The sequence below is a fragment of the Syngnathus typhle genome, linkage group LG13 (assembly GCF_033458585.1).
Source record: "Syngnathus typhle isolate RoL2023-S1 ecotype Sweden linkage group LG13, RoL_Styp_1.0, whole genome shotgun sequence".
NCBI lineage: Eukaryota > Metazoa > Chordata > Actinopteri > Syngnathiformes > Syngnathidae > Syngnathus > Syngnathus typhle.
Genome location: NC_083750.1, coordinates 12,598,343 through 12,619,157, shown reverse-complemented (window position 1 = coordinate 12,619,157; position 20,815 = coordinate 12,598,343). Strand labels below are relative to the sequence as shown.

The window sequence follows — 20,815 nt, the reverse complement described above, 5'->3', positions numbered from 1 at the left end:
GTCACGTTTGAACGTATTTTGAAGGTGAGATTTCCGAGTAGCAGCGAATGCAACGCACCGCAGTTATCCTGTTGCCAGGTGAGTCAGGCCACGCCCTCCTCATCCACAAGACTCGTGGAACTGGTCCGTCGGGGTTCTGGAACATTGTTTTTGCATGAAAGTCGTCACAAGGAACTGGGTGAAAGAGGCAATGCCAAATGAGCAGGGGTGGGCGGAACTGTTCAGGTCGAAAGCCCGGAAAAGTCCTTCACGGAAAGAACCGGGGGAAAGGACGCGGAGAATCTTCACGAGTTTGCTCCGGAGAGAGACCGAAGCTAATACAGACCCAAAATGGTGAGCGACAGAGAGAGAGAGATCACCTTTGCTATATATACACACATTTATGTTGTTGTCAAATCGTTTGATATGTTGAACGTGTTTGAACAGAATCGATACGGCGACCTTGATCTGGACTTGGAGTGCGATGAAGGAGACGTCACAGTGAGTACAAAAGTTGGCAACAGTTTATGTTTTATGACAATGATCATGTTGACCATAGTAGAACATTGACAACAATCTGCTTCCTTCGTTGTCAAACTTTTATTTTCTAGATTGTGTTGAGGGCACGGATATCTTCAAAATGTGCTGTCATGATTTTTTTTGATTTTTTTAAATAGGCATTTTGTGAAACATTTACATTCCGTACATTACTCATGGTATCACTATATATATATATATATATATATATATACATACTGAGATAGTGATTTGGTTATTATGTCCATTTAAAATATATAAATGACAACCCCCCCCCAAAGAAAAATAAAATGGGCAATAAGTACAATGGCATTTGTAGCTGCTATTGGTCACGTGTGGACCTTCAAATTAACTGCTATGTCATTTGTGTGCTGTTAACCAAAACAGCAGCACTTAATCTCTTTTTACCAAGGGTGTGGAGTCTGCAAACATTTGAAAAAAAAAGATACACACATACACAATATACTCCTCATGCTGATTAACAATGACACTTTCTTTGCCAACTTTTGAACGGGCATCTGCAACCAATCAGCATTTTGGTCGTCTTGAGTTTCAGCAAAAAGCAGCATTGTTCGGCGGCATGTTCAAGAGATCGTCCAAATCGTCTGAAGCGCAGGTGCCGCATGACAATAATGCCAGTAGTAAGCAACCTTGCAAGCTTACCATTTGAATGTTTACAACACAGGACAACCTGTCAGTCAGCAGCGAACTGTCAAAGAGTAACGACAGTCTGAACGACAACAAGGTCACATCCTGATTTCTATTGTTGCATTAGTATGCAGTGCTAATGAAGACACCCAAATAATTGGCTTTTTTTAAAATCATGATTCCAGGACAAAGGCGGCATTTTTAAGGGCATGTTCAAGAAGCAGCCGAAATTGTCCAAAGAGCCACAAGAGGTTTGTTGTAGATCTTCCACCTACTTGCTACTTTCTGAACTTCAAGTAAACCTCGAGACTAAGTGAGACAAGCTTCATATTGCTTTGTTTGCGCTGTTTCATATTGCTTTGGTGGCTCTCTCACAGCACATTCCGGAGCTTTCTGCCAGCAACGGCAGCTTAGATGACAGCAAGCCATCCAAGGTGAGCCCACATTTGTATCGTTAGCTCAAACTATATCGTTAGCCTCTGATGCTAAACTCATTTGTCCTACGCAGGACAAGTCTGGCATGATGAGCGGAATACTGAAAAAAACTCCCAAACGAGGACACGCACGCAGGCCCTCGCAGGTACACGATACAAAGATGGCACTTGCGCATGGATGGAAAGAGTTGAAAAATATCTTTTGTTTGCTTAGGATCTTCTTGACATCGACCTGTCCGCCAGCAATAACGATGTGAACGACAACGCCAAGGTGAAGAATTGAATGTCACCTTTCCACGATATAGAAATTGTTTGATTATTGTTGTAAGACTGTAGACTGACTTTTTGTCCAGTGCTGAATGTGTTTTAGAATTTTGCCTAGACATTTTTGTGTCGTATTTTGTTTAGGCAGGGGTCTCGCAACACAATCCCGAGCATTCAGCCAGCAATGGCATCTTCGATAAAAGCAAGCAGGGCAAGGTGAGCGAGCGCACTTATACAGTTAACGCACACCAGTGAGCCTCTGATACTAACGCCGCTCGTCTTCCGCAGGACCAATCTGGCGCGATGCTGAAAAAAACTCCGAAACGGGGACATGCACGCAGACCCTCACAGGTGACGCAACATACTAAGACGACGCCTATACGTGCAAGTCAAGTCAAGTCAAATTACGTTTTGTTCTTTTAGGATCTTCTCGACATTGACCTGTCCGCCAAACAGAACAATGTGAATGATAACACCAAGGTGCGTGAGTATTTGTTGTCACCATCAAAATGTTTTCAATTTCAGGACCGTCTATGACTTTGAAGTCAACACTGTAATCAATTCTAAAATATATATAAATACAGTATTATTTGACTTTTTGAGCACAATGTGTTTTTTTCCCCCTTCCCCGTAGGAGAGCAGCGGAATGTTCAGCGGGATGTTTAAAAAAAGAACACAATCTCAGGTGATTCCCACAGCCCTCTCCTATGACGTCATCGTCCTACAACCATCTGCTTCTTTTCCAGGATGATTTGTCTGAAAACAACGAGCGGTCTGAAAGCGGCAATAATCTGGTGGTCAACAACAACAATTCCAAGGTGAGCGTTACTTTCCTCTCATGTTCATATCAATAGCTAACGTGCTGTTTCTCAGGAGTCAGCTGGAATGTTTAGCGGCATGTTTAAAAAATCACCAAAACTGGTCAAAGAAAAGTCTCAGGTGAGCAGCAGTTGAGCCATTTTTTTTTTTAAAGCGTTTTAGGTGAGTGTATCATTTGACTTTGCAATTTATGGACTGGTCCAGGATGATTTGTCTCAATCCAGCGAGCTGTCGGCCAGCAGTGAAAACCTCTTTGAGGGTGGGACTAAGGTCAGCGGCGCTCAACCTCAAGGCTTTGCGTTGCCGTGACAACAACCCCAGCATTCATTTCCTGTTGTTTTTGCAGGAGAAAGGAGGACTCTTTAGCGGCATGTTCAAAAAGCCCAAACACACTTCTGCAACCAGAACACAGTCTCAGGTGGAACATCTTTTAACTTATATTGTTGAACTTCAACTTTCTTTCCATTTGTTTTAGCATGACTGTGTTAAAAGGCAATTTTAAAATCGCTTAGGTACTGACCAATCCCGGCCCAGCTTGCGAACTTCACATGAGCCGTGATCCTCCGCTCTTGTGTTTTAGGAGGACTTGACAGCACCCGGCAAGCTGTCCTCCAGCAGCGACAGTCTCGCCGAGAAGACGTGGAAGGAAAAGTCGCTAGGTTCCAAAGAACACCTGATGGAGAAGCCCAAAGTCAAGCAGGTAATCAATCAATTGGTGAACATTTTTGGTGAACACTTCGACTTTGATGTGTGTGCCTTCAGAACGGCTTCAGCGCCATGATGAAGAACGCCTTCAACTATGACAAAACGGTGCGTTTGTCCATTTGCGGCGTTTTCAATGAAAAGCTCAACTCATGTGAAAATCTGCGTTTGTTTAGGAGAAGGACAACTCCGATGCTGATGTTACTGAGGAGACGTCAGACACCAGCGAGAACCAGACTAACCATAAACAGGTTCTCCGTGTTTGTGGATTTCGTTGCCTGAACCTTCTCATTCATGTTTGTTTTAAACATTCGTTTGTCTTTGATCAGAGTAAGCTGGCCGGTGCCATGAACAAACTGAATCCGTTCCGATCTGAAAAGGACAAGGAAAGTGACTCCAGTGACGATGACACACCCGTCGCCGGCCACAAACAGGTATTGAAATGTTCCTGCCGTTGATAGTCGTCCGCGACATCCATCTTAACATGTCGTCGCCTCCCTCAGAACGCCATGATGGGAGCCGTGTCGAAACTGAATCCATTCAAGTCTGCCAATAAAGTAACTTGTCGTTTGTTTTTGCCGAGCTTGATGGTGACGGACGGTGCTGGGCGCGGGGCTGTGGTTTCTCGCAACGGTGACTGTTTTAAGACCATTTGGAGATGTTTTGGTCTTTAACACAACACTGACTACTGAGTTTCTAGGCCAGCTCTGGCTTTCTGTCTACTTTTGAAACAAGGTCGATTATGTTCTAGGTCAATTTGAGGACTCTTTAAAAACGCTATGACTTTTCAATCAAGTTTTCACTACAAAAGTTGATCTTATACTTGACTTTCCTTCTTTGCACAGAAAGACGTGGAAGAGACGCTCGAAGAAACTGACCAGCAAGTGGAGGGGAAACAAAAAGTACTGGCATTATTACGCGTGATCAGTGACAACACACGCACGTCCTCTCTCTTTAAATCCTTCCTGTGTTTCACCCTGGCTAGCTCCAAAATAGCGCCGTCGACAGGGAGAGAAAGCAGAGAAGTGAAACGCCGCCACTTCCGCACGGACCTCCCCGAGAGGTTTGTTTCCATTTGTCACTCTTGCCGACACGGCCGCCTTGACTTTGTCACACATTGACAGGAGAAGACACAGGTTCCTGTCAAAGCCCAGGCCAAAGCATTTGAAGACGCTAAGGTACTTACTGAATTTTCTGTGGCTTGCTTACCGCCAAGTTTTTATGCTTTGGGCTTTGGGGCAACAAATAGCTTGTACTTTGCCTACCGCAGGACGACAAGGTCATGGCGTCCCAGGGGAGGGCAGATAAGGAAGCTCCCAAAGTTCCTCCACGCAAGCCTTCCGTGGAGGTAGGAAAAGCCTCTATGTTTGTGAAGGATTTTGAAATTGACCTGAAGGTCATTTAGCACGGTGTTCAAAAATTCCTCAAATTCAGAAAACATTTTCTGTAATGAAGTACAGTAAAAATGAAAATGCTCGTTTTTTTTGTTTTGTTTAAAACACACAATGCTTGACCTGCTTCTTCTTTGTCTATCAGGAGCTCAGGAGCAAAGCAACCAACACAGTGGAAAACCAGAATCAGGTTCTCATCATGGAGCTTGAAGGCGACTTGAATACGTAGATGCCTATTAACGAGGTCATTATCCCGCAGAGCCAATCAGATGAGGAGTTTCTGAAAGGAGAAGACGGCGGCGGCGGCCAGGGGAATGAGGTGACCCCGGAGGAGGTGAGGTGTTAATGTTATGAGCAGATGGTTTTTGAGGGTATCTCACTGTGGCTTTCCCAGGCCAAGAAGAAACCAAAGCGCTACAACCCGTTCACTCCACGTGCTGCCGCCAAGGTACGTGAATGTTACCAATGTGTTGGCAACCTTTGACACTTCTCACGTGACAACAGCCTCCAAGCTACGATGAAGTGCTGAAAGACCAAGCAGCGGGAGAAGCAGAAGAAAAGTCCAAAGAGAATCCAAAGGAAGAGGACGGCACCAACAAACCAGAAGAGGTTTTTTTGGGGTAGCTGACTCTCATGATGAATCATTTGCCTTGTTTCACTTGTTTTTGCTTTTCAGGTCAAAGTGAAGAAACCGAAACGCCACAATCCCTTCATGCCTCGAGTCAAGGTAATTGTCCCGCTTTTATTAGCTCCAGTGTTTATTATCGCCCGTGTGTTTGACTGGAGATTTATTTTGACCGTATAATGACAAGATTGGTTTTCGTGTGTTGCAGAACAAAATGACACAGAGACGCGAAGAAGAGGCTGAGGTACACATTTTATTTCAATTTGGTTTCAATGAGGGTTTTTTTTTTGTTCCACACAATTTTCTTTGGACACGCAATTCTTTTCACGCTGTTAGGGCTTTCTTCCCACACCATGTCACGTTGTCTGTCATCTTTGTTACGAGAAAGAGCCGTTTAGGTCACCTGACACCCTCCCAACATCTGTTCTTTGTTTTGTTTTTTTCCCCACTTTTTGCTCCTCCCTTGCATTCCAAGACAAAAGGCGCTGCATGAAGGCATGTAAGGGGAGATGAGGCTGCCACAATGTGTCCTGACTTGTTTGTCCGCTTCCCTTTACCGAGACGCCACTTCTTCTATGACGCGCTTCTGCTATGATCAAATATTGTTCTTTTACTGTAAAACACATTCAGTTTGGTTGGAACTGCTTTGACACATTTGACACTTTTTATTTGGTTAAAATGGAATGTATTTATTATATATATACAATACATATTTGGATATATATTTTTTTATTTATTCACTTTTATTTTGTCTAATTGCATTTCTGTTTACTTTAACTTTTTTTTCTTTCATCAATTTCACATTTTTATCAAATTCAGTTTGATTTATTTGTTTGAATCGAATTGATGCCTTGATTTTGTGCTCATTGAAGTTTATTTTATTGTGATGTCATTCGTTTTTGTTTTAATGGAACTCAATGTAGTTTTCATTTTTATGTTTGAGGACTTATTCATTCGTACGCATAGTCTTTATTTTGTTTTTATTTGATACCTATATTGTCAGGGTTTTTTTAGGAGTCCTTTTGTCACCAAATGCAGGGAAATTTCCACTTTCTAATTGTTGAAGTAATGAATGTTACAATCATGGAAGAAAAAAAAACTACTTGGCATTGCTTGTGTTCCAGAACGAGGGTGGAAACAGAGGTTTGTTTGAACGGCTGGAGGAATTGCGCATTGATCCATCGCCGCCTGAAGACAGACAGGTAGGTCCGTTTGCATTTCCATGACAAGATCGCGTGAACTGGCCATAATCAAGACAACCTTTTTTTCTGGGTTCATCTTCCAGGACATGGATGGTCTTATGGAGTGGTGGAACAATGTGGAGTGTAAGTTGGTCAAAAATTGTGCCTGCACGACAGCATTGAAAAGGACGCTGTTGTTCAAATATGATCATCTTCCTCAGCTTGGGAGGACACGCCTCAGGAGGACGACATGACCGATAAAGAAGAAGCTAAGTAAGTGTCGGGGATAGACATTCCAAGTCTCTTCATAGATATTTCTTTTCCTATTGCTCTGTGTAAACTTGCAACTACTACGGTCAGGGCGTTTGCGGTGACGGCGGAGAAGGTTCAGAAGGGCATCCGGGTGTTCAACAAGCTGTTCTCGGATCGCGCCGAGAGCCTGTGGCAGCACGTCATCAACCTGAACGACATGGCCGACGGCCTGGATAAATTCAACAAGAACACCAAGATTGCCCAGATTACCGGCGGCTCCACCAGCGCCATCGGCGGCGTGGCCACCATCGCCGGCCTGGCCCTGGCGCCCGTCACCTTCGGCACCTCTCTGATCGTGACGGCCGTGGGGCTGGGCGTGGCCACGGCGGGCGGCCTCACTTCGGCCGGCGCCAGCATCTCCAACCAGGTCAACAACTCCATGGACCGCAGGAAAGTCGAGAAGATTGTGCAGGACTACCAAGAGAAGATGGCGGACCTCAACAAGTGCCTCAAGTTCATCAAGCAGGGAATCGAGAACCTGCGGCGCTTCGACCTCATCAAGATGAAGAACAACGCCTACAACCGCGAATTCCCCGTGCTCAGCAGCAGCTTCTACGAGGACGGCGCCATGGCGGGCAAAGCCATCCTTGTTAACGCCAACGAGATCATGCGTGTGGTGCAGATCGCCAACGTGGCGGGCAGCACAGCGGCCCGCGCTGTTCAGATTGCCAGCATGGCCACCGGTGTCCTCACGGGTCTCTTTGTGGGGATGGACATCTACTTTGTGGCCAAGGACTCCAAGGAGCTCAAGAAGGGGGCCAAGTCTGAGTTTGCCGGCAAAATACGCGAGGTGGCTACGCAGTTGCACGAAGGCCTGGTGGAGCTCAACAGCATCCGAGAGGAGCTGCAGTGCACCACCGCGCCCCAGGACCAAAACCAGCGAGAGGACGACGCTTCGGCTGAGAAGACGAAAGGGGCTTACGACGACGACAGCTCGGAAGAAGACGAGATCGACCGCATTAAGAAAGCCATCAAGAAAGACCTCGACAACAGGGAGTACGTGTGACATTGGAAAAACGATGCCAAGTGCAAAAATGATAACCAAAATCTAGTCTGAAATACAAACCAGATTGATGAGCATTCTGATATTTTTGAGGTGAAATTTGTTTTTTGGCTAGCAAAAGCAGACTTCAAAATTGTTGAACAAATCACTTTAGGGAATTGATGCCTCTGGATTTTACTCCTCATGCAGCGGGAGGATTTTCCAATGAACAAAACATGTTTTAGTCATTTTTTTTTAACTCTTGTGCCTTTTATTGTACTAAATTCCACGATACTAGCTAGCTAACGTTAGTCAACCGTCTCGGAATGAAATATATAAAAATGTTTTAATATATAGTTTTGCAACAATGTTGTCATATTTGGACACCAGAGTGCCTCTTGCAACAATGCGAATGCTTTTAACGCTAACCTGTTCACTGGATAAATTCATGCTTTTTTTTTTTTTTTTATTTAACTTTTGTATTTATTGTGGGTGGATGTAGGATGTGCAATGTATGTTTTGTGTAGGAGGTGATAGAAGGAAAAGTGGCTGTACCGGTCGGTAATCTGTGCAATAAAAAAAAAAAAAAAAGATTCCCATGAAGGCCTGATTGTTTTGTATGCTATGCATACGGCAAACAGGTTAAAAGGATATCTGAGGTATGGGCAATATAACATTTATCTTTAAAAAAAAAAAAAAACATGAACTCATCAAAAGAAAAAATCAGTTGAGTGTTTTTTAAGTCAACACATAAATGTGCATTTATTAATAACACAAATTATATTAGTTTTTATTAGACAAATATGATTATGGATGTATTTTTTTAATCAATGTAATCAAATTAAATTGACTATAATCTTATTCATTTTTGTTGGGGTCATAAAGAAACATTAAACATTAAAACAACAGTGGTTAAAAGGATGAAAATAACCCTAAACACACAAAGGATCTGTAATGATAATTTCTTTTGTTATGACTCGGACGGGGATCGAACCCACGACCTCAGGGCGGACACTCATACCACAAGGCCACTGAGCTGGTGTTTAAGCATAAAAATTTGTTAACCCTTCTTTGATTTAGCCAAGATTGCCAACCCTTTTTCTTTTTTGTGTGTGTCAGATGTGAGGTTGAAACTGCTGAGTCAAACCTGCTGGGACCCAAACACAGGTGAGTTAGGCCTTGCCCCTCCCTCCTTCTCCTCCATCTCCTCCCAGGTGAGTCACGCACAAAGGAAACAAAACAAAAGGTTTCGAGACATGGTCGGCAGGTAAAATGGTGACTTTGATCATGCTGACTGACATATGATGTGGATTGCAGTTGTGCATGCCTTGCTTCATCTGCATGGATGTAAACAAAGCAAGGCGAGGTGGGGCGTGTGTGCTTTAGGTTGCTAATTGTCATCACTGGCAGTTATATCATTATATGACTATTGTTCTTGTCGGCACAATGACCTCGTCCAAGTTTGAATACGGGCTCAGGCCTTCCTGCGTGGGCTTTTCATGATCTCCGCTGCTTGTGCTTTTCTTCCACTTTGTCATGTGGTCTGATCGAGAATGTTTTTGTCCCCTGTGATTGGCAAGTACAAGGTGTATCTTGCCTCTTTGCCCAAGTGAGCTGAGATGATATCGCAGCTCACCCTTGACCCTTTTGGGAGTGGATGGATGATTGGTAGGATTGTTATGAATGGAGTGTATAAAGAACTTGAGTGTAGCACACATGAACAGTGGCATCTTAATGCAATACAAGATCTTTGGGGAGGCATGAGAGACGCTAACAAGCAGGAACATGCACAAAAGATTAGATTTAGAAAGTCAAACATTGAGAGGAGCATTAAGACATGTAAAGGAAAACAAATCTGTTTTGCCCAGTTGGAGAAACAAAACAAAACGGATACAATTAATTGTAAATGTATATGAAATACATTTAATTCATGTAATGTTGGACAACAAATGCTAAGATCTTTTTAGATCTATTATTATAATTTTTTTTATTTTATTTGAAAAGACGTACCATTAAACACACATGACATTTCTTTACAGTCATACTTGGTGTAAAAAGTTTGAGGAGCACTGGAATCAAATATTTAGTTTTCTATGTCCAAAATCATAAAACCAATTTGTTTTGATAATTGTGAAATGTTTCATTAAAATGTGTTATTGGTCATTTATTTATTCTTCACTACTCCTCACATTTTGGGAAATCAACCCACAAAAAGAATCTATGATTGTCTCACGACGCGGATGGCTGTGGTGAAGTTCGAAATTTCGGAGCTCGTGAACGCCTCCGCAGCTGGAGATGCGTTGCGGGCGGGGTGTGGTGAACACTTTGGGAAACTTCGGAGGCATTCACTTGCCCCTATGTAGGTGCCATCGACGGACGGAGGGAGGAACAGCAGCAACGAGGTGAGACAAAGTAACGACATGAACTGCACACAAATAACATATCAGCTGCTTGGAAATGATAGTTTGTGATTTTGTTTGTCCAGCTGCTGTCTTCCAATGTGAGCGGTGTGTCTATCTTTCATTTCAATCATGAAACATGTCCCTTTTCTTTTTCCTCTCTTGTAGGAGCCTCACTTTCAGCAGGTGATAATTAGGGAAATGTGTGTTTTCATAGTCAACTAGACAGGAAGTGTGTATTTTCACAATTAAATTGTCATTAAAAGCACTTCCGGGTGTCTCCAAAGTCTGAAACGTACATTTGGAATGATTACAATGTAGGCTAAGGGATAACAAAATAAATAGCAACGTCTCGTTTTTGTTGCATTTGTTGTCTCGAAAAACAAACGTTATTGTAGCCTAGATGTGATACTCTTCCTCTGTGTTGGTGGGTAGTGTAACTGTGTTTTACTGCCTCCTAGTGGTTAATGAGCAAACTTTTTAAACAATTCCAATTCTTTCCGTTTGACGGATTAGTACTGTACCTTTTTCTCAGTAGCGTGCATTCTTGACTGGCCTTAACACTATGGCCTACATTTATAATTGAGGTCATTTCAAATGAAAAAGTCCAAATGTGCTCATCAATAATCATTTCACACACGTGGAAGCTGTCTTGGTACCATGGTGATGAATCTTCTGTCTTTTGTCACTTTATGGAACTCAGATGGAGCCGTGCGTGATGAAGCCTGAAGCAAAAAAGAAAACCAAGCCCGTGAGATACATAGAAACATTAAGAAATAATAACCGTATTAAAAAGAAAAAATCGCACTCCTGAGTAATATTTCTAATAATACAATATTCTTTGTTGCCTTCACAGAGCAAACTGCCTCCCTGGCCTCCCGAGGTACTTCATCCGCCCGCCTGCCCAGTAACCGATTGTTTGCTGAGGTGTAAAAAACCCGACTTTTTGTTTACAGCCTCCAAAGGATGCAGAGAAGTCGGACAAGCCCATCCCTGTGGTGCCTCCGCGACCAAAGCACAGCGTGTGTACAAATTAATATTTTTTTCTGTCAAATATGTTTCAAAATGTGCATTGAGTCTTTTCTTTCTTTTTCAAAGGGGGCACCTGGTTCTTGTAACAAGTGAGAAAATGCAGATTGTGCATGACTGGACTGTGATTCAATCGTTTTTTATATTTTTTTGTGTGTGTGCAGGAACTGAGCCAAACGCAGTATCATTCGAAAAGATTAGCCGTGGATGGTGAGGTAAGGTGATTGTTATTTTGTTTAAATCTTAGAAGGAATTTATATATGTTTATTCTCTGGGAAATTGATTAAAAAGAACTTTTTTTGTCATCTTCAATAAAAAGGTCAATATTTTTTAAAGTTATTTACACTGTGTCATTTTTGAGGTAAGGTGATTGTTATTTTGTTTAAATCTTAGAAGGAATTTATATATGTTTATTCTCTGGGAAATTGATTAAAAAGAACTTTTTTTGTCATCAATAAAAAAGTCAATATTTTTTAAAGTTATTTACACTGTGTCATTTTAGAAATTCATATAATATATTTCAAACCATTAGGTATTACTTTGGAGATTGAAAACACAAAAAACATGATCGTTTCAGTGACAAGTCGTTTCATGATTTGGACGTGATTTTCAGGGCCAGAGAAACGTGACACAAAGGGAGACGAAGGAGAACAAAACAGAAACTCCTGTGCCCCTACCTAGACAAGCAAAGCAGGTGAAGTGCAGTACTGTCAAAATAAACCAAAAGTGAATTTAAAATATGAATTTAGGTTGTTGTTTTTTTTTGCACCACTCAGGAGAGGAACCAGACAACAAGACACAGTCAAGGCAACAGTGACGACAAGCAAGTAGGCCTCTCGTGACGCCATCTCGCTGTTGGCGGGCAACATGAATACTTGATCCGCTTCTTTCTTCAGATTTCTGTCAAAAGCGTGCAATCAGATGCGGCCTCTGACATCAAAAAGGTTTGTCACTCCCTGGTTAGATTACATTTTGATCGATTGATTGATTTTAAACATCATTCATTTTCCTCAAATGCAGACAACCAAGTTGCGAAAAAGCCTGAAAGACAAAAAAGCGTCATTCATTGTAAGCAATGTGGGTGCTAATGCTAACAATGCTTCTAATACGTACTAATAGCGCTCACAGGTTCACCTTTTATCGGGGATGGGCAACTGAAATTCATTTGAGGATTTGTCAAATCAACATCTCACAACACTTGCTATACTAACACTACGTGTAAGATTGTGTAAGAAGCGGAGACAAAGGATGGACAAGGTTGGATGGGTTCTCTGGCTAAACGGGTTTATAGGAGCGTGCTCACGTCTTCAACACACAACGACAAAACCAGTTTTTGTGACTCACACCGTTGTGTTTGCTTCAGAGTCATTTGACTGACGACCAGGACAGAGGTGACGACACTCCGGAAAAACACGGCGCATCCGCCAAACCGGTATTTAGCACTGTCCGTCCTTGTGTGCGTGCGTGTAGGTACTATCTAGTTTTCAGAATTACCTTCACTCTTATTGTAAATAATAAAATATGTACTTGAGCGTGTGAAACATGACAGCATGTGAATCTTGGCTCGGCAGGGCGTCCTGAAGGGCATGATGAAGCACCTCAAGTCCACACCCAAAGTAGGAGATGCAGCCCGGGCGATGATGGTTTTCATCATAATCATAATGTGCGCAAATGTTGACATTTGTCTTCCTTGAAGGTTGGCGGCGGCGGCGGCGGCAGTGGCGGCGGCAGCGGTGGCAGTGGCGGCGGCGAGGCACTTCTCGATTCCAACAAGGAGGAAGCGTCTCAGGAAAAAGAACGGATGGCCAGTGACAAAGTCAAACAGGACAAAAGTGCCGAATCCAAACAAGTAAGACATGAGGATGAGGATGATAAAATCTGCTTGTCATCATTGTAAGACAAGACCTATTCTTTCTATTTTCTTTCATAAAGTTTTCCTATTTTTACCGGGATAACATGATTCACTGAATTTATGTATGTTTATCGATTTTTTTTTTTTTGTATCTTTTATTTTGTCTGTTATTACTTACAATGCATTCTTGTAATAATAATACATATATTTTTCATTAAATTATTTTGTATTCAATTCATATTTTTATAAAAAGTATTTAATTATAATTTCATTATTTAAAAAAGTGTGTTAAATAAAATATGATCCATTTTCTTTTTCAGGACTTTGGGGGGCGATTTGCTGGAATGTTCCGGAAAGCTCCTTTGGTGACGGTAACTCCTGTCGATCGTCTTTTGCTGCGTTTCTCAGTATTGTTGTATTGATCATCGTCATCCCTTCCATTTCCTTTCTATTTTTTGGGTGAGCTACGTAGGTGGGCAAAATGGACGGCGATTCAGAGGAGAGTGAAGAAGACGAGAAACAATCTTACGCTGGAATTTTCAACGGGGTGTTCAAGAAGAAACCTCCAGAAGAGACTCAGATGGATGAGGTCAAACTTCTTCCGAATACCGTGGTGTCTTGACGTACGAGTGACGCTAGCTAACGAGCGAGTTCTTTGTGATTCAAGCCGGCGACTGGCATAAACACCAAAGGACTAACGACTGTAACGTAACAAAATGTGGAAAATGTGAAGTGCTGTCAATGCCTTTTCTTTTCCGTTCAGGAGGAGCAGCCTGGTCCCCGTGACGACCTGTCAGACAGCAGCGACGATCTGTCCCAGAAGGCCTCCGAGGTAAGGTGCTCTTGCAAGAGCGTCACCATCATTGAAGATGTCACCAACAAGTGTGTAAAATTGCGTGGCAGGAAAAAGGAGGATTTTTCAGCGCAATCCTCCGAAAGACCCCCAAAGAGGTGGCACCCAAGCAGGTCAGCCACTTCAAAATATTCTCTTGAAAGATCTCCAGTCCACGGATCCTGTACTAATGACATTAGTTTGGTTGCTCAGGGTTCATTCCAATTGAGTCAATTGTATTTTTGCTCATAGGATTCCAAAGAGCCCCGCGATGATCTGTCGGGCAGCACAGACAGTCTGTCAGACAATAAGGTGATCCCCCCCTGTTTATAACATAATACAAATTCTCTCTTGTGTTACTTCTATTTTATTAATATAATATTAAGGTTGTTTCATGTATAGGTGATGCTGACAAATGTCTTTCAGGAAAAAGCAGGACGATTTGGTGGATTTTTTAAGAAGGCTACCAAAGCGGCTCAGCCTGACCAGGTAAACAATTCAATGACATTTTGGATGCAATGTTTTCATCCTTTAATTTGAACTCCTCATAGTGAAAAATTGCTTCGATGATCATGAAGACTCGAATGAAGACGTTATTCTGGTTGAACAATTTGAGCTATTATTATGATTGACTGTACTCAATTCAAGAAGTGTTATTGAACTTTTTATTGCGTTTCTGTGTCACTGAACCAGGCTCTGTTCTTGTCACTTGCAGGGTGAGAGCGTGGATAAAAAGTTGACAGCCAGCGACGACGATTTAGCTGAGGGCAAACCAGTACGCAATGGAACATTTCCATATCGTGTGTGTGTGTGTGTGTTTGCGGCTATTGTCAAGACGGTGTGTTTTTTTGGGGGCGGGTCGCAGGGTCAGGACAAAGATCGAGGGCTCTTTGGCGTCTTCCAAAAAAAGACCCCCAAAGGAGAGAGAGAGACGCCTCACCGGTGAGTGTTTTTTTTTTTTTTTTAACAAATTCGATTTTCATACTTGAGTCAATTTCATGTCCTGCTTTCAGGACGGTGAGGAGGACAATGAAAAGGAGGACAAGGGACAGGCGACCACAACGGCAGTGGGTGGGGACAATGCGGCCGAGAAGAGCGTTGCCAAGGTAAGAAACCAAATATTTTACTTTGAACAATTGATGGCCTTGTGCCTCTATGCGTGAAAACCCTAACCCTACTTTGAAAGCCTACTTTTTGTATGTGCATGATGAATTGTTGCTCATTTGAATGATTTAAAAAGAAAAATCTATTTCATCTTTATTGTCATTTAAAATTATTTATTTGACAAATTTTAATCATTCAAGAAGATTACTGCAATAGTTGTTGTGTATGAAGAATGCACTTTTTTGTTTTACTCTACTGTGCATGTATGTTTTTAATTTGATTTTGTTTATTTGACTCATTTTAACCTCAACTCATTTTTGTTGTATATATTGTACAGGTATGTACGTTGTGCTTAATTTAAATGTCAGTTTGTTGGATTTAGTCTAATTTTTTTTGTTGTGTATAAATATTTGATTGTGTTTATTCATGTTCTTTCAGGATAAAAACCTTTTCAGCAACATGTTCAGGAAGCCTCAGAAGCCTGCAGAGGGCGATAAGGTGCCTCCCCCCCCCCCCTCCATCTCAACAATTCTTGTTTGTAAGCCTTTGATCAAAAATACGATCTGAACTATCTCAGGAAGCGGAGGTCAAGAGTGAAGTGACGCCATCCGGAAGCACTGAGAACTTGAGCGAGAATATCCGCAAGGTTTCAAAAAGTCTACTTGTTATTTTTGATCTCTCGTTGTTTGACCCAAAAACAAAAAACAAAACATGCCTTTAGGGGAAAAAAGGAGGAGGCCTGGCGGGCATCTTCAAAAGATCCTATAGCAACGACAACCTGCTGGATGAGGTTACCAACACTCACAACCATAAGGACACTCAACAAAGGGTCTAGGTTTTTTTTTTCCTCTTACGAACACGCACTTTTGATTCCAGGACAAGGAGAAGTCATCAAGTAATGACAATTTAGCAGAAAGCACCACTGTCAAGGTAATATCTTCATTTTATTGACACACAACAGTTATGTTTTACTGTACAAACGTATTTGTACGTTTTTGACCCTTCATTTTTGTTTCATTTACTTATTGGAAAGTTTTTCAAGATTGATGTTGATTGTGTTTATTACTGGACATCATTTTTTGCAACTACTTTTTTTTTTTTTAATTAGGGTTGTATTCATTTAAAAGTGAATGTCCTTCTTTTAACCTTCGCCTCTTGGTTTTTATTTTAACATTTGAAATGACATCAAATCACATTAAGTTAAACTATTGAATTTGCCATCATTTTTTCAAGTGTTTAATGATTATTTAATTGTATGTAGATTTCTTTTCTTTTAAAGAATTTTAACACACAGGCTATTTCTGTATTTATATTTCCATTGTTGTTATAAGATTTGGATTCAAAATAAGTATTTTTTGTCTTTTTTTATTTCAGGAAAAAAGTATTTTCAGTGGTATGTTCAAGAAAGCTCCAAAAGCAGCTGACGAGGTGACACTCCAGATGATGATTATTTTTGCTGTTGTTATTTTTATATGTTGTGGCTATTATTTTTGCTACGCAGGAGTCAAACGGTGATGACAAGAAGAAGCTCTTATCCGACAGCAATGAAAACTTGACAGAAGAAACGGGACCAAAGGTTGACGGATGTCAGACTCTGTGTGTTTTTTCCTACCTGACCCAATATTTGCTTTACAGGAAAAGACGGGAGTTTTGGCAGGAATGTTCAGAAAGTCACCCAAACCGGCGCCACGCTCCATCGCTATCAAGGTAACGTTGTCAGATGATGTTGGTTTATTTACCAGAAAATGACCAAAATCCTCTTCTGCTTCCAGGATCCTCTTAGTGATGACAATCTGGATGAAAGTGCCAAGGTGAGATGACAGAACAAAAATCGGTCCCTCCCTCCAGGCCACTAATAAATGAAACTTGTAACAAACTCAATACAAATGAAATAATAAATAAATAAATGTGATGTTTTTTTTAAATAGATGGATGACTTGTCAGGAGACGAACTATCAGGCACCGCAACTGCTAAGGTGAGTATTCAATACACTGTATGCCTTGAGGGATGATTGGCACTTGTGTACATTAGATACGACGACTGTGTGTTTATGTCGAGCAGGAGAAAAAAGGAGGCTTTGCCGGCATCTTCAAGAGAACGCCCAAAACTGCTGACAAACAGGTTAGGCTCTTTTCAAAGTCCCATGGGGTTAACTAGCACTAATATGCTGGTAATGCTAGCAGGACAACGAAGACAACAAGGAGGACTCGGCGCCACCCTCGGGTGGCGGACTGAGACGAAGGAGGACCATCAAGAAGAAACGACGAGTGAGCCTTTTGTTTTGCCAAATAGCAAAGCACAAAATGTCTTCTCTCACTTGAGCGTCATGTCACTCTGGTCCATCCTCCAGGTTGTATCTTTCAGAGTCAAGACGACTCTTCCCAGGATGACAAAACGCAACACATCATCGCAGGTAACACCAAATGTCATAGCAATGCCACCAAGAAGTCTCCAAAATGAATTGTGGGATGATGCATTTGCCAGGGGGCCATACAGCCCAAACTGATGGACTTTTGACTTTTCTTCTTGCGGCCCAGGAAAAGATACCCATCATTGAGGAGAGCATGGAGATGGAGGAGATGGTCCCAGCACAGGTTAGTTGCTTCTTTCCTCCTCCTTAATGCTATGAACCGAGCGAGATCTTTGGTAAGCTTGGTAGGCTGTGTGCAGCTAATAAGCATAGTGTACGTAAATCTTTCAGCAGAGCACAGTGGAGGTCCAGCCAGTGGAAATGGCAGCGTACCCAACCGAAGGAAACCCTCTGGACTCTGAGGAGGTGTGTCGGTTGAATTGCATGTTTTCATTTATAAGCTTTATTTGAATGTGATTATTCTCATGAGTTGAATTCAACCTTAGACATTGATAAGCTTTATTTGAATGTGATTGTTCTCATGAGTTGAATTCAACCTTTTAACCTCATCACATGAGGTCAAAGTTGAGTGTCACGTTGTTGCTTTTTTTCTTGCAGGAGAATGACGGCCTGATGGACTGGTGGAAAAATGTTGAAGGCAAGTGCAACGACTGACACGTTTGATCTGAAAGCTTTTCCCAGTCTCACGTGGTTGGTCTTGACTTCCTGTCTCTACAGGTTGGGCCGAGTGGAACAATTTCCAAGAAGATGAGGAGGAAATGTATGCACACGCTTTGTAATGTCGGCGTACCTAATGATTGAAACATTCCTTTACGTCGGTCCGTGCGTGCGTGCGTGCAGGGCAATGGAGGAGGCGGCCGACCGTGTCTACATGGCAGCTCGACTCTTTGTGCGCCTTTTCAATCAGCGGGGGGCATCCTTGCAACACTGCATCCTTGAGCTGCTGGCACTGGCCGACGCCGCCGACTACTTCCACAAAAAGACCATATCGGCCGCCGTCGGCGGAGGCGTGGCCAGCGTGGCCGGCAGCCTGACCACCATCACGGGGCTCATCCTGGCGCCGTTCACCTTTGGCGCCTCCATCATCGTCACGGCGGTGGGCATCGGCGTGGCCACGGCGGGCAGCATCACCTCGGCCACGGCCAACATCACAGACGCGGTCCACTCCAACATGGACCGCAAGAAGGTGGAGAAGATGATCCAGGACTACCAGGCGCAGATTAAAGACATTCGCGAGTGCATGGAATTTGTGCAGGAGGGCATCGATACTCTGCAGGAGTGGGACTTTGAGAAGTACACGCAGAGCACCGCTAAGAAGGCCTTGAACCACAACATCAAACATGTGGTGAAGGAAGGCGGCCGGGCTGGCAAGGCCCTCATGATAAACACCGACAAGCTCATTAGCACTGTTCAGGTGCTGGGTGCAGGGGCCGGAGCGGCCAAGGCTGCCCAAGCCATTAGCGTCACCACAGGGGTCATGTCGGCACTCTTCCTGGCCCTTGACGTCTTCTTCCTCGCCAAGGACTCCCATGAGCTGCGCAAAGGGGCCAAGACCAAGTTCGCATCCAAGATCAGGGACGTGTGCAAGGAGCTACAGGACGGTCTCCTGGAGCTCAACAAGGTCAAGACGCAGCTGCAGAAGACCATGGACGGCATCGAAGTGGAGGAGTACGAGGAGATCCAGGAGGTGGAGGAGGAGGTGGAGGACGACGACGACGACGACGACTTGGAGTCGGATCCAAAGAAGCTGGCAGAACTGGAGCAAGAGCTGGACCTCATGGAGGAAAAACTGGACAAAAAGATTGAAGAGGGCAAAATCACAGCAAAGGAAGGGGATTCTAAGAAGAGCAAGGAAGAAATGACAAAAAAGGACAAAGTCGACAAGGAGACAGAGAACAGAATGGCAGCTTGGAAGGAGAAGCAGGAGAAAGAAAAACTAGAGGAGAAGCCCAAAATGAAGGACAGCAAAAAGACAGAACAACGGGAGAGAAGCCACCGAGTTGAGGAGAAAGACGTGCCGGGAAGAACGGACACCAAGGGCGGAGAAGATGAGGGGAAAGAATCGCTGGGCAAAATGGAGTGCTCCAAAAGGAAGCCACAACATCAGCAAAGTCACAGTGGGAATCCAGAAGGAAGAGTGGAGAGAGGAAGCAGTGGACAAAGCAAAATGACTGATGGCATTCAAGCAAAGGATTTGAGGACAGAAACCACAGCAAGTCGTGATGGATGGGACACTCACGGTAGAAGCAATGAACGAAGGGGCTCGCACCGGAGTCAAGAATCCAGCCGGATGGACGAGAGGACGTCTGCCAGCCAGAGGAGGGCGGAGGAAGACAAAAACCAAATGAGCCGAATAGAGAGCGCCCGCAAGAAGTTCCAGACAGGCCACGAAGAGCATGGAGCTAGTAGCTCAGAGAGTCACAGAAGAGCAAGTGACAAGACAGGGACTACTGACCACGAGAGGAGAGCAAGTGATCACAAGAGGAGAGCAAGTGACAGAGAGCAGAAACACAGTCATCGAGGTTCTCGGCATCCCAGTGTCCTGGCCGATGATGGCTCTTTAGATATTTAGATCGGTCGCTCTTCTTTTGCAGAATCTCTCACATGACCTTAAAGCATAGCCCTAGGCAAGACTTTGGTGTTTCAGTAGTAGTCCGAGTCCACCTCCCTTTTGGAGTCAGTGGAAAATAATTCTGTATATTACAGCAAACGTCTGAAGCTCTTGTCCAGGTCATTTAGGTCTGTTGTATCTACTGTAGATCTACTCTAGGTATTTGTGGTCATGAAGTCCTGACTGAATTTAGAGCCAGACCTTGATGTTTTGCTCATCTTTTTTTCAAGGACAAAGTCCAATGCTAGACTGGAGCAAGTCGTCAACCTTTGTGATCAAATTTGGATTTTTGACATACATAGGTCCAGGTTTAAAGCACGGTCTTGGTCTTTTGCTCCTCATATTCTAGCCAGTGGTTTGAGGAGCCAAACTGAGATTTTGGGCTCTAAAACCAGAGCAAGAAGGCCCCGGTGCTTTAGCCAATGTTGTGAACACAATTTGTTTTCATCTTTTTGGGATAGTTACACTATATTGTTTTAGCATACTAAATTTGTCACTGACATTTTAATAATTGAATGTATAGTTCACTGGTGTTGGTTTTCTTACTGAACAAATAAATTATTTGATGTGTCAAAATTGACACAGATGTCTTTTTAACGTGTAGAGGTTTTTAAACTGTTGTAAAAAACTTTCTCCTCTTTTAAATTATATTCAATGTGTAGATGAGGTTTATAAACTATTGTAACACATTTTCTCTTGTATGAGTTTGAAGAGTGTAAATTCATTAAATACATACCTTTCA

The 20,815-nt window shown here is 42.9% G+C and overlaps 2 protein-coding genes across 10 annotated transcripts; both read left to right on the top strand.

Moving 5' to 3' along the window:
- The first annotated feature begins 106 nt into the window (after positions 1-106).
- On the top strand, positions 107-8,514 carry LOC133166196 (dentin sialophosphoprotein-like). Of its 9 annotated transcripts, none has more exons than XM_061296244.1 (35): positions 108-333; positions 427-480; positions 1,073-1,132; positions 1,202-1,261; positions 1,350-1,417; positions 1,529-1,598; positions 1,673-1,744; positions 1,813-1,869; positions 2,007-2,078; positions 2,151-2,213; positions 2,286-2,342; positions 2,497-2,547; positions 2,609-2,680; positions 2,736-2,801; positions 2,886-2,951; positions 3,028-3,099; positions 3,262-3,381; positions 3,444-3,491; positions 3,560-3,634; positions 3,713-3,817; positions 3,887-3,940; positions 4,229-4,285; positions 4,369-4,446; positions 4,508-4,561; positions 4,654-4,731; positions 4,920-4,964; positions 5,034-5,108; positions 5,169-5,222; positions 5,279-5,383; positions 5,451-5,501; positions 5,608-5,643; positions 6,524-6,601; positions 6,685-6,724; positions 6,802-6,853; positions 6,941-8,514. In XM_061296244.1, exons 1-35 carry the CDS (start codon positions 331-333, stop codon positions 7,896-7,898), a joined length of 3,126 nt encoding a protein of 1,041 aa, XP_061152228.1. In that variant the 5' UTR covers positions 108-330; the 3' UTR covers positions 7,899-8,514. The 9 variants fall into 9 exon arrangements, with proteins under 9 accessions (XP_061152231.1, XP_061152229.1, XP_061152230.1 ...); XM_061296243.1 differs by having other exon boundaries at positions 1,067-1,132; XM_061296242.1 differs by having other exon boundaries at positions 1,049-1,132; positions 1,350-1,415; positions 1,542-1,598.
- Positions 8,515-9,002: 488 nt separating this feature from the next.
- Positions 9,003-20,815, top strand: LOC133165846 (uncharacterized). Its single transcript, XM_061295739.1, has 36 exons — positions 9,003-10,276; positions 10,970-11,024; positions 11,130-11,156; positions 11,230-11,295; positions 11,467-11,517; positions 11,916-11,996; positions 12,079-12,129; positions 12,199-12,246; positions 12,323-12,379; positions 12,666-12,734; positions 12,874-12,918; positions 12,999-13,151; positions 13,475-13,525; positions 13,627-13,743; positions 13,918-13,986; positions 14,058-14,120; positions 14,239-14,311; positions 14,852-14,928; positions 15,000-15,092; positions 15,529-15,588; positions 15,668-15,736; positions 15,812-15,880; positions 15,967-16,020; positions 16,465-16,518; positions 16,592-16,666; positions 16,726-16,797; positions 16,863-16,901; positions 17,019-17,066; positions 17,153-17,212; positions 17,275-17,358; positions 17,442-17,504; positions 17,629-17,685; positions 17,793-17,867; positions 18,060-18,099; positions 18,180-18,222; positions 18,303-20,815. The coding sequence occupies exons 1-36, from the start codon at positions 10,170-10,172 to the stop codon at positions 20,032-20,034; spliced, it is 4,047 nt and encodes a 1,348-aa protein (XP_061151723.1). The 5' UTR covers positions 9,003-10,169; the 3' UTR covers positions 20,035-20,815.

Bases quoted from the DNA above. Each gene is read 5' to 3' on its own strand.
- LOC133166196 (XM_061296241.1), top strand. The intron at 3,492-3,559 runs GTGCGTTTGTCC...GCGTTTGTTTAG, and splicing joins CCTTCAACTATGACAAAACG to GAGAAGGACAACTCCGATGC. The intron at 3,635-3,712 runs GTTCTCCGTGTT...GTCTTTGATCAG, and splicing joins ACCAGACTAACCATAAACAG to AGTAAGCTGGCCGGTGCCAT.
- LOC133165846 (XM_061295739.1), top strand. From the start codon at position 10,170: ATGCGTTGCGGGCGGGGTGTGGTGAACACTTTGGGAAACTTCGGAGGC. The intron at 16,667-16,725 runs GTTGACGGATGT...TTTGCTTTACAG, and splicing joins CAGAAGAAACGGGACCAAAG to GAAAAGACGGGAGTTTTGGC. The intron at 16,902-17,018 runs GTGAGATGACAG...TTTTTTAAATAG, and splicing joins ATCTGGATGAAAGTGCCAAG to ATGGATGACTTGTCAGGAGA.